We start from the raw sequence: 12,192 nt of genomic DNA on the forward strand, positions 1-12,192 counted from the left end.
TCCGATTAACTTTTTTCGAAAAATAACTATTTTCATACATTTTGCTCATAGTCGGTAAGCCTATGTGACTGTAGGGAAATGGTGTAGCGATGCAGAGTGGGCTCAAACGGTCGGCCGTGGATTAGGCCAACAATCCTACAAAGTTTCAACTTTTTGTGTCTCTCCTTCCTCCAGTTATTGCTAAAAAAGTGTTCTGACCACCCTCTGACATCACATCACATGTAGACACATTACACCCAAACTGGACTTTTTTGAGAGAAAATGGCAGACACCCCCTCGCTAGAATTGAACGACGAATCGAATGAGCTATAACTCAATAATATCGGCGCGAGCTTGTTTTCCAAGTGGCTGAGAAATTGGCGAATTGACTCTTAAATACTCTCAGAGATGCATTGCCATTTGTCATTTAACCGTACATGGAATGTGAAGTATATTTCGATTAGAATTATAAAATGCAAAGTTAAGATTTTACGTATGTTAGATTGACTCGCCTCGCCCAATCCTCATCGTAAATAGATTTTCTCCATTTTTTTTTTCGTTTTAATAAAATTTCAATTTCAATTTGTAGAATGTTGTTGTTTGTATAAAATAAGTAAATAAGCTGACTCAATTCGGAATACAAAATTGGATTGTAACACAGAGCAGTAAGTTTCTCTAATTAACGTAAAATTGAAGTCTTTCGTTTCATCGTTTTCTAAACAAAATTCATCTTACGAGGACACACATTCTTGTTTTTAAGTAAACTCAGTTAAAACAAAAAAAAATTAACAAATTCCACAGCCTGGCATCCACCATCCACACACTTATGCCATAACAAATCCATTGATATAAATACGTTCCGTTAACTCACTCACAACTCTCTTCCTACCTTCTCATATCGCGTCGCTTCAACACATCGAAAATGACATCCGATCCATTTTGATTATCATTCTCCGACGCATCCGAATCGGTACTGTCCAATATATCGGCTTGCAGCAGTGGTACACTCTGATCCTTACGGTACTTTTTCAAATTAACCTGTTGCACTCCGTTCGCTGCTTTGTCAAACGATACGGCCGTGTCGGTGTCCAATTTCGTAGTCTCGCTGTACGCACTGGATGTCATCACGTAGTATTTGTGGATGACATGGCAGCATATGCCGCCGAGGCACATAATCAGACCCAACACGTTCAGTGGGCTCAATTGGTCGCCGTCTAGTTCGATGGCCAGCACTAGCTGACAAATTTCCTGGAAGTGTGTTGCTAGTTAGAGGAATTGGCCGTTCAACAGCTAGCCGTTACTACACAAACCTTGAATATTCCCGATACCGACAGAGTCAAACTGGATGTTTTCGACAACACCAAGAATTCACTCAACTCCATGGCAAAAGCGATAAATGCTCCAAAAACCAATTGGATTGCGAGGTACCTTACATCAGCGATAGGTACGGTGCTAAGTGTCATGCTAGCCTCGTAGATGCGTTGACCTGTTGTTGTAGAAACGATTGAAATTAGATTTTCTCTCTCTGCTGATGCAACTATTCTGGACTGTACTTGCCTTCGAATCCGATAGTGAACGGAACTATCGAAAGCAACATCCACGGCTGCATGTAGTAAATCATGTCAATCGGATTGTGTAGCCCAAGCTTGGATTTTTGCATGACTAATTGTGCAAATGACCAGCGTATACCGCTACACAATGACGCAAAGATAAGGAACGAGAAACCCAGTGCATTGAAATTGGTCGATTTGTACGTGAACATGAACAGTCCCATCGAAATCATCACGACAATCATCATCAGTGACCAGGATTTTTTCTCCAATTTCAATAGAATGGCAAAAATCAATATGAACACGATGGTAGTCGATTTGGTCATCGTGTACCTGTCCCGGCCAAAAAAAAAACATTTTAATTCATCGCTCCGACCTGTTGCTCATAACGTTTCGGCGAATGTTAACTTACAACGAGACTGTAACCAATTCCAGTCCCCAGTTTGAGAAGCCAATGTCAATGCCGCTGGCTAGGCCAGACGGTGACATTGCTTTCATTGACGTTCGCCAGTCGATCTGGATGCGCGTTATTCCGGTAACCAGGCGATAAATAATTCTTATCACAAAGGACAGGAAAAGTTTGAACACCAAGTGGCAACAGACGACCAACAGTGGATAATGGAATTGCTGGAAATAGCAGCGATGTTGGAAAATTAAAATTTGGCGACGAATTCATTTTGTTCAACTGACGAACGGACTTATTCTAATGTTGGGAAAGTTTGCAGAGAGAATGCAGTCAAACATTAGGGTGGTCCAAAAAATAGTTTGTGTGACTTGTTCGGGTTCCCGTGGCAATTGTGAAACGTCACGACGTGAAACGGAGACCGTCATGACCTTTCACAATTGCCCAGAGGGACTCAAACAAGTCAAACGAACTATTTTTTGGACCACCCTATTAAACATACACGCCACGTCTTATTGATAGCAATTTATAAGTTGAGCGTGAAATCATAATTTCGATAAATTCTTACTCGGATCAACAAAACTACTTGGAACTCGGTCCAGATATATATTTGGTTGCCAAGAATTGAGACTCGTTGGTCGCTAAGTATGCGGGGTTCTTCTATTCTGAAAACGATAAACCATTCATGCTAGCAAACTGAACCTCAATTTGCTAGATAAACGTCTTATCTTGACTTATCGATTAATCAGTTAACGAGGGTTAAATATTCATAGAAAATTCTTCAAAATTTTACGAAAGAAAATCCGCAAAATCATTGAAAATCCATGACAAGGCTCAAAAAGATGAAGAAAATTCTTGAAAATTAAAAAATATTTTAAAAATTCTTGGAAAACGATAGGAAAATCCTTGAAAATCCTCAGAGGATTGTCAGAGGGCAGTTATTCGTTTTGGTTGACGAAAGGATTTTTTACTCGTTCTAGATGGCCTCTGAAAGGATTTTCTTTTCAATTTTCAAGGATTTTCGTCTTTTTAGACCCGTACGAAGTACTGGGGTCTTATAGGTTTACGCATACGTTTGTAACACGTCGAATTGGACTCCCTGAGTAAGGGGAAACCTATTGTGGTTGTCTAGAGATGTCTGTCTGTCTGTCTGTCCGTCTGTCCGTTCTCTAACTTGAGTAAAACAAATCCGATTTCTAAAATTCTTTTTTTCCCCGTTTGGTATTATCAAAAGACAGGCTAAGTTCGAAGATGGGTGATTTCAGATCGACCTCTCCGGAGCTGGGGCCCAATAAGTGCCTAAGTGTTTTTCGACGATATCTCCAAACATTTAAGCACTACACTTGTCAGTGATACGTCAAATGAAAGGTATTTACAATACCAATCGACAAAAAAAAGTTTATGGAAATCGGATGACCGACTCGTGAGTTAGACCCCTTGGTGTGAACAGAAGCTTTTTTAGCGAATTGAGAGCCGGAGGCGAGTGCTGGAATCGAGTTCGTTAAAAAAGCCTCTTAGCATAAGTTAGGAACAACGTTTTGTTTATAGTGCGTCGGAAATGAGCGACGAGATCGCGATATTTCAACACTAGACAAACAAAATACTATTCTATCACTCGAGAAACGTTATTATTAAAGGAGACTTACAAATAGTCAATCGACGAAAAGTCACGAATCATATTGGATTTATGTAAAATTATTGATGTAAAGTTTATGAATAATTGATGTAAAAATTGTGTAAAAGGTATGGATAGTTCGTCAAATTTATGTGTGTTATGTAAAAGTTATGGAAAAGTAATGGATCAATAATGCAAGTCAACATAAACTTTGCGGGGGGATATTTTGTCCGGAGTTATTTTGTCCTAGAGCCAATCTTGTTTAATTAAATATAAAGAATAGACTAACGGGTATGCCACGTCAGTACTTGTTTTTGAAAGTACACACTATGGGACGGGTGCTAGTTTAGTTTAGTTTAGTATGAGTGGGTGGGGCGAACCCCTGCACCTAAGCCTCCAGTGGGCCTGTTGTGCATTTATAATTACCTACAACCTGTTTGTTATGTTGAGGTAATCGAGTATATGGTTAGGTGAAATGCTCCAAATTATGTTATGTGGGAGGATGTAGGCTCCTAGGCATTTGGCTCTTTCAGTTATGTACGCTGGGCATTTACATAGGAAGTGTTCGGATGATTCTATTTCTCCACATTTGTTGCAGTGGGGGTCGTTGTGTACACCGATTGTATGGGCGTGTTTGTTTAGGAAACAGTGACCTGTGAGGACGCCGGTGATTCTTTTGATGTTTTTCTTGCTAAGCGATAGGAAGTATCTTGACTTCTTTTGGCTAATTGGGATGTTGTTTTTAGATTGGCGGGCGTGGGTGATAGACTTCCAATGTTTCGTGAAAGCTTTTTTTTCCATTCTAGGTTTACTTTTTTGAAATAAGATGGGGGAGCTTTTAGTCGAGGCTCTGGCCCTAGAGGGAGTTTTTCTGCGCCTGCTCTTGCAAGCTCGTCGGCCAGTTCGTTCGGACGGGTGCTATATAGAAAGTTATTTTACGTCAAAGGATTCCCAACTGATTCATTACTTCACAAACAAATACTTGAATATGTTGTACACAAGATGCCAAACGTTCACAGCTGTATTGTTGTATCGCCATTTTCAACGGTCAAATCTACTGCCATACATAAAAATTCTAACATTTGAACATTAGAGCACGTACTTGCTATATCAGTTTTAAAGCTAATCCATTATCTGACGAAAATCGATTGAAAAGAGAAATGAAAATAAATTCATGTCATTCCAACGACCGCAGGCGATTTGCAAAATAAATAGACATTTTTTATAGCGTTTTAACTTATGCAGCGGGGAATGAATCATGCAAATGTGAAAGACATTTCAGTCTTTAAATGTATTTGCCTAGACTTAAGACTAAATTGAAATTCAAATATTATTGGTTCAATCAACGCAAAACATAAATAGTATTTCATCTACGACTGATAAACACATTGTGTGTGTGTTGATTAAACTATGTCCGATATAGTCCAGTCCCATGTGTCTGTGTCAATCCGCTCGATTTTCGATTTATAATAGTCTTCTAAGGGATTCTTTTGAAAAACAGCCTACCGAAATCGGGCGTGTTTTCTGGTGGAACTTTTTGTAGGTACTGTTGCTGGCGGGATCCGTATTGCGGTCGTGAAAATGAATGAGCAGTCGAGACGTTCGTGTAAAAAGTTTATTCAATCGAAGGTTCGAGCAGCTATAAATTTCTATGTGAACAAATCAAATCAGGATGTGTCTTTACACACAGAAATTTGACGGAACTTACGTTTGTGGGACGACCACAATCCGGACTTCCAATATAGTAAGGACAATACACAATTAAATCGGGTGTAGAACGTATAGATCGGCTTAGTCAATCGAATTTTCCATTTTACGGAAAAAACGTGCTCCTCCCGCGATGACTTTGTGGAAAAGAGAACTTTGACACTCCGAACGGCGTGAAGTTGTATCCGATTTCCGTGTATCAGTGATGCTGGCAGTAACAGGTACCTAGAAAGGACTTCGACCCTAGAAACCAAAACCACTTTCAAAAAAATTCTTCGAATGGCTGGTGAAAGGTGATCGAAAGCCGAAAATTTGAAACCATATTTGGCCCAAAAGCACATAAAATTACCTTTCAAATGATACCCCATACCACCATGTACGGCTCGTGTAACTGGAGAAATTTTGGTAAGAAAAGTGCAAGTTTTCGTTTTTTGATCAACTTTCACCAGCCACACAAACTTCGAAGAATTTTTTTGAAAGTGGTTTTGGTTTCTAGGGTCGAAGTCCTTTCTAGGCATATATAAAAAAGTCCACCGGAAAATGCGTCCGATTTCGGTAGGCTGTTTTTCAAAAGAATCCCTCTCTTTATCTCATGAGGGCATGAGAAACAGTGGAACTAAACTCTTTTTAGCGAAAGAAAATGGCGTCGAAAAAGTGATTTTCACAAAAAGTCACACGGATATTCCGTAACCTTTGAGGTAACCGCACCTCGCCGATTCGAAACCAATTTCATTAAGTGAGGGCTCTTTGGAAAGTCACATGATATGAAGACAAAAAATTATAAAACGAAAAGCGAATGGATTGATACAAGGGGCTGCAGTAAGAGCGAGCGGAGCCACTTTTTCTGACACAAGTGACTGAACTGATAACCCTCAAATAAGTTACTCATTTTGCAAACAAACAAATATCCACGTGTTTATACGGTTTCACCAGTACCACTTCAGCCGTGTCAACCCGATAAGCAGTTTGGTTCGTATGACTTAACCAGCTGAAACGATATTTCAACGTCGCCGACTGTATGATACAAAACATGAGTACAGACAGACTGGATTTCATTACGGAAACAGGAAAATGGTTAAGAAGCCCCAACAAAGGGCAACTAGTTAAATTCAACTCTATCGCGGTCACTACCTATTTCGTATTATACTCGGCGTGTGTTGTTACCGCATCGAGGAAGTTAATTTCCAGCAAATCAAGTTTCAAGTTTCATTTCAATGCTGCAAATAAAGCGTTGGTTCAGTAGCGGTTTACTGCGTAAGTTGTTTTCGTATATTCGATCAAACTACTTGAAAATGGAACAGCCGGAAAATTTTACGACAAAGTAATGCGAAATGCGAGTGGAACTTACATCAGAGAGAGAGAGAGAGAGAGAGAGGGTGATTGCTCTGTGTTTTCTCGTGTAACTTTCATCAAGGGCCTTCAAACTGTTATCTGTTTGCTTTGTCAGTGTACGTTCTTATCAAACGATTGTTTGTGTCAGTATCGTCAGTATACACAGACCTCACTGGCAGATACAGATTCGAACACTGATTAGCCGCAATGTAATTCTGAGAGATTAATTTGCTGTGACTGCTACAGAGCAAAGTTCCACCAATGTGATAACTTCAACGCCACGTAAATGCAACGCAAAATAATATTTCCGATATGTCGAACCTTCAACTGTTGCTACACCATAAATTGAATAGCGAAAAGACCCAACGACTGCTAGCATGTTGATATGTCGCACACGAGCACCGAATGTAATCTACCGAACTTGACCCGTATCAATCTTACCTTCAAGAAATTCCTCTGATAAAACGTTAATCCAATGGACAGCGTAAAATAGATCAAAATCAATCCCAGTGTCGATATGGCTGTCTGCGCGAATCCATGCAACAAACGTTGATTGGGCATTTCGATTGTTGTGTCGTCGTCTCTTGTTAGGCTATCATTTGAATTGATGTCCAGGCTCGGTTCGGTGTTGTCATTGTCTACGTTTGCTTGGGTAACTCGTTCATATCGGGTCTCAGACATTGTTTTGCTGTATCAATCGAGGAATGTTCGTTAAAGATTCATACTTTTCGAATGGTTGTTTCTTGTTTGTTTGGTCCCCGTTTCGTCTCTAGACACTAATCGAGTAACGTGTACGTCGATTTTCTGATAGTAAACACAAACACAGTCAATTGCACAATTTATTTACCAATGCACTGGTTGATGGAACTCGTCACAATGAACTTTACAGCACAAATAAATGGTAAACAAGATTGATTGCTAAACGTTTGATGGCCTTCAGCGGTCTATTTTTAGCCTCCCTTCAAATCACTGTTTCTACGAGCCACTTCTTTTGTTTAAACCAACCATATGGAATTGGTTTGTTGCATTTTTGATGGAAAATTTTACGTGAAAAACACGCATATGCTGCGGTTTCAAAAAAGTGATCGTAGGAAAGGTGACGTTGACATTTGTTTTTTATTCCGCTCTGAGAGTGCGTTTAATTACCGGTAACTAGAGCTCTGCAATTATGTGTATCGCGCGTATCGCGGGTCTAGCAAGGTTCTGAAAGAACATGTTAAGACACAATTGCGTCAACGGCTGAGATATTTAAATGTAAAATATTTGGTAATATGTAAAATGGAACTTAACAAAAACAAAATTCTGAATTTCCGAGAAAAATATTTTCTTCAAGTTGATTTCTCACACTATCTGTTTATAAAATTTGGTGTCAACCGCCTCACGGTGGGGTTGAACAAAACTAAAATAAAGTCGCGACACCACCTCTGATTTTTTTTTTATATTCTTATTGACGGACTCGTGTACTATAAGGAACCACATTCAGTTCGCAAAATTTTCCAGCCGTTTCGGAGAACCGGCACTCATGGCCGTGCGGGACCGACGAGTCAATTTGAATACAGATTGCTATCGCAATGGATAGAGGGACTAATTCTAAGCTAATTCGTATTGAAATGGCTCCCCTCTACAACTTGATCACGTAGCTACAGCCAGCTAAAGTCGAAAATTCGACATCTTTGAATGGTGATATGTCCAAGACGAAAAAAGTTTGAAACTCTTTGAATGGCGATATTGGTAGAGGATTCCATGCTCTATTAAACGCCGAGAATGGATTTTACAAAATTTGTCTGAATTGTACAATATTTGAAAAAATTTTATTTTCACCATCCTCGGCGAAACTAGGACTCATCTGCAATACACAGGTTGACCCTGCCTGCAACAAAACAATAATGCCTGATCAGCCTGCAGTCTAAGCTTTACAACGATACCACACTCGCCCTACCAGCCTCACAATAAGTATCTGTTACGACATTTTGTTTGCAGCAAGGTCACTTGGGTTATGTGAACATTAGAACCTTATATGACCTTGGAAAAGATCTATTCCGAGAAAAATTTGGAAGATGACGTCGGTCCAGTGGATTTTTTCCATTCACATTTTTAGAAAATTCCTTTCGCATGTCGTGAAAATACTAGTGGAAAATGTAGCTACCTCCGTGATTAACGTGGACACGGTGATAAGATTACTTCCAAAAAAGCCCATGTCTTTGTGACTTTCTATGGAGCTGAGAGTCAAGCTAAACCAATCTCTTTGAGGGCATTGAAAGTAGTGCTTTAAACATGAAAAGTACGGTTTTCAACGGTAGCATGTAAAATTTCTTTACTCGGGATAAAAAGATGAAAAATCTCTTTTTCGTGTGTTTATTGACATCGGCTACGCCTCGGACCAACAAAATTCACACGAAAACTCTACTTTTCATCTTTTTCTCCCTAGTCATGTAACAAATATTATGCACGTATGACAAAGCGGTCGAGGCTTGCCGACTCTACTCTACTCTACTCTTTGCAATAACCATGTTTAAAAGACATTTTTTAAATGTTAGAAAATGGTGTCCAAATACAAAGTTCTCAACAATCACGTAAGTTAATTTACTCACTAGGGGACATCCATAAAGGACGTCCGCAATTCAGTGTTGCCATAGAGGACTTTAGTCATTGATAACTCCTTAAATATGGTTTTCTGAAGCGTCAAATGTATCTCATTTTTCATTCTCCTTTAAATGCACAAATTTACCTTCCGACACTGAATGGCGGACGTCCTTTATAGATGTCTCCTTAAACCACCAGAAATGAGCTTTAACTCTCATGTCGATAAAGTAATGACTCATTACCCGGTGATTCACTGAGTAAAGTATGTAGAGGAAACAGAAAGTGTAAAGTGTTGATTGGATTGTATTGCTACGAGAAAAGACTTCATGGAAATCAGGCACTTTGATGTTTCCATTCCCTTTGCAACACGGCAGGGTCTCAATTCTCATACATTCTTAACTTTAAGAATTCGTAACTTGACAGTTCTTACGGGATTTTATACACGCAACTGTCACGTTACGAATATTTGGAGTTACGAAAATCGGCGCCCAGAGTAAATGTGTTTGCAACCCCAGTGTGTAAATGAGTACATGCGTAAGGAAAACGGCCAAAATTTTACCAGACCAGTCGTTTATTGGTTCACAGGCTTTTTTGATCAACAGTTAACATTTTGGAAGTTTTCGATTTTCGGTTGCGGATGTTGTTGGATGTGGCAAAAAATCCTGGCTTCTCTTTGTGGTAGTAATCGTCGAATATTTCGCCTGGCTGCATCCTTGCGTAGGCCGGCTTCCAATTCGGATTTTCTTCGACTTGAGACAGAACGCACGTGTCTCTGTCCGGTCCCCAGAAACAACCGAAGCTCAATCTGTCTTCCGTTTCACTTTTGTTCGTCCAGGCGATGCGGTGGTACTAACATTTTAATAGAAACGTAAAAATTGATCGAAAAAGAATTCATTTTCTTCGGATATATTCAATTTACCACGGCCGGAATATTTCCACCGCTATACATCTCCAGACATCTGGCTGCAAGCAACACGAAACTGTCTTCAATGTGCGGCACATCCACCCACTTTCTATTGTATAATTTTGCCTGCAACCCTCCACCTTCCGCACTTTGACGAATCATATTGATGGTGCCGAAGTCTTGATGCTCCGGCAGTCGAAGTTGGACGGAAGTTTTGCGATCATGAAGCGCTTTGGGGTAATACACCGAACGCACGGAACATTTCGACATTTCATAATTTTCCTCGAACGCTCGGTGCTGGTGGATGAGAAAGTCTTTGTCTGCCAATTCCAAGTATTCGCCGAGACTGCGTAACAATTTGATCATCAGATCCTTGGATTGCTTCCGGAATGCCATCATCGCTTCCTTGAATTCGCTGATCTCTGTCGGATACAAACTGTCTTCTTCGAAACGTGGATTACTGGTGAAGTCAAGCGTTTCGGCACTGTTTCGAATAGATTTTCTCTGATAATCAAAACTGAATTCGAATTTGAGGCGGATTATTTACACAACTTTTTTGAACGGTCCTTTCCATCCCCAAGATCCATATTTGCTAAGTCCGAAAGTTTGTGGACGGTAAGTCTCTTTTACTTCCGATGGCAGCCGAAAGAATTGAGTCAATTTTTGCTCTAAATTGGATACCTGCAAACACAGTCGTTTCGGTTGTTATTTTCAGACATTAGATGTGGTGCTGAAAGCATACGAAGAAAAAATTGTTTTCCACAACGCAGGTGCGAAAATATACATTTTCTCCCCTCCGCTGTAACGTCGGTCTGCATTTGATGTGTTTATTTCGAGGAAAAATTTGGAAATTGCTCGCTACGCTCTGGACACTATCAAAATTCAATTTCCAATTTTTTCGTAGTATACAAGAGCGCATCGACTGGCGTACATTATGAGCCTGATGCATATTTGGTTCTTTATGTGAATTAGTGTGCACCGTAACAGAGGAGGTCACGACACACCATTTGACATTTAACATTTATCTCACCGCTGTCTTATCAACTGCCGTATTTATCAAGTAAACGATACCGTTCCGTTTTAAGCCATTTCCGAACCGTTCTGCAAATGCTTGGAACTCGTTCGTGTCTTGGATCTCATTCAAAGGGCTTGTACAGATGCTTTTACAGTCAATTATATGGATTCCATTAAGAGTTTCCATCGTCGGATCTGTGGGAAAATGTATAGTCATTAGGGGTTTTGTCAATGCCCCGTACGAGTTAGATGTAGCTCTTCAAGCCAGTTGAACATTAAATATTCAATCTCAAAAGTTAATTTAGTTAGAATGTTAATTAGGATGGGATAAGTACGAAAGTCAGATCACCTGCACAGAGTTCCCTACTCAACTCCTGTACTGAGTGGCACGAAACTAAACAGCTCACGCACGCGTAAAAAGTGACATATAAACAGAAACCAGCTGATGGACATAATAATTCGATGCTGTCAAAATAGACACTAAACGAAATGTCATTTGTGCGTTCACGTAGGTGTGGTAGTGGTTTTCCTCAAGGTTCTGAAAGAACAGGTTAAGACAGCCACGAGGTCGGGTGATACCGAAATTGATAATCTGACATTGTGCGTGAAATCAACTTGAAGAAAAGTTTTTTTTAGGAAAATTCTGAATTTTGTTTTTGTTAAAATGCCTTTTTTTATGTAATCTTCGAAACCGCTGACGCAATTTGTGTGTCACCGCCTCCGTGATTAACTCAGAATGGTCTCAACCTGTTCTTTCAGGACCTTGGTCTAACTCTTAATTGCTAGGAATTTCCTAGCACGTCCGCAATCCTAATGCGTCCTTAACCGAATTGCGTCCGCAATCCTAGTGTGCGCTTAGCCCTATTGAGTTAGCATAAGAAAAGTGCGAAAAGTAACATTTTCACTTATATGTTGTGCACAGCTCATAGCTGAAAAGAAAAAATAGCAAAAATCACTTGGGAACCATAAATTTATTAAGGAATCTAAAGAACCAAGCTTCTACCACCACCATAAAACCAAAAGACCAGACGTAACAACAAAAAATGAAAAATTCATCAAAATCCCGAAGCTAGAAACCGGGAAGATGGTAGACCATGTGGGGTGC

The 12,192-nt window shown here is 39.9% G+C and overlaps 2 protein-coding genes across 3 annotated transcripts; both read right to left on the bottom strand.

Moving 5' to 3' along the window:
- Positions 1-255: 255 nt before the first annotated feature.
- On the bottom strand, positions 256-7,698 carry LOC119075194 (solute carrier family 35 member C2). 2 transcript variants are annotated; one of them, XM_037181588.1, is made up of 6 exons: positions 7,434-7,698; positions 7,028-7,274; positions 1,942-2,156; positions 1,537-1,862; positions 1,290-1,465; positions 711-1,227 (listed from the first exon to the last, which is right to left on the bottom strand). In XM_037181588.1, the coding sequence occupies exons 2-6, from the start codon at positions 7,265-7,267 to the stop codon at positions 865-867; spliced, it is 1,320 nt and encodes a 439-aa protein (XP_037037483.1). In that variant the 5' UTR covers positions 7,268-7,274; positions 7,434-7,698; the 3' UTR covers positions 711-864. The 2 variants fall into 2 exon arrangements, with proteins under 2 accessions (XP_037037482.1, XP_037037483.1); XM_037181587.1 differs by having other exon boundaries at positions 256-1,227; positions 7,028-7,698.
- Positions 7,699-9,729: 2,031 nt separating this feature from the next.
- On the bottom strand, positions 9,730-11,563 carry LOC119075196 (1-aminocyclopropane-1-carboxylate oxidase-like). Its single transcript, XM_037181590.1, has 5 exons — positions 11,437-11,563; positions 11,104-11,282; positions 10,621-10,754; positions 10,089-10,557; positions 9,730-10,018 (listed from the first exon to the last, which is right to left on the bottom strand). Exons 2-5 carry the CDS (start codon positions 11,272-11,274, stop codon positions 9,749-9,751), a joined length of 1,044 nt encoding a protein of 347 aa, XP_037037485.1. The 5' UTR covers positions 11,275-11,282; positions 11,437-11,563; the 3' UTR covers positions 9,730-9,748.
- Between the last annotated feature and the right edge of the window lie 629 nt (positions 11,564-12,192).

The sequence above is a fragment of the Bradysia coprophila genome, unplaced genomic scaffold (assembly GCF_014529535.1).
Source record: "Bradysia coprophila strain Holo2 unplaced genomic scaffold, BU_Bcop_v1 contig_193, whole genome shotgun sequence".
NCBI lineage: Eukaryota > Metazoa > Arthropoda > Insecta > Diptera > Sciaridae > Bradysia > Bradysia coprophila.

What these genes read in the sequence shown, in the direction of transcription:
- LOC119075196 (XM_037181590.1), bottom strand. Translation starts at nt 11,274, where the DNA reads ATGGAAACTCTTAATGGAATCCATATAATTGACTGTAAAAGCATCTGT. An exon ending in CGGCAGTTGATAAGACAGCG is followed by an intron (nt 10,755 to 11,103) that starts GTGAGATAAATG and finishes CTGTGTTTGCAG; the next exon opens with GTATCCAATTTAGAGCAAAA. An exon ending in GGACCGTTCAAAAAAGTTGT is followed by an intron (nt 10,558 to 10,620) that starts GTAAATAATCCG and finishes TATTCGAAACAG; the next exon opens with TGCCGAAACGCTTGACTTCA.
- LOC119075194 (XM_037181587.1), bottom strand. Translation starts at nt 7,267, where the DNA reads ATGTCTGAGACCCGATATGAACGAGTTACCCAAGCAAACGTAGACAAT. An exon ending in GAATTGGTTACAGTCTCGTT is followed by an intron (nt 1,863 to 1,941) that starts GTAAGTTAACAT and finishes TGGCCGGGACAG; the next exon opens with GTACACGATGACCAAATCGA. An exon ending in CGGTATCGGGAATATTCAAG is followed by an intron (nt 1,228 to 1,289) that starts GTTTGTGTAGTA and finishes ACACACTTCCAG; the next exon opens with GAAATTTGTCAGCTAGTGCT.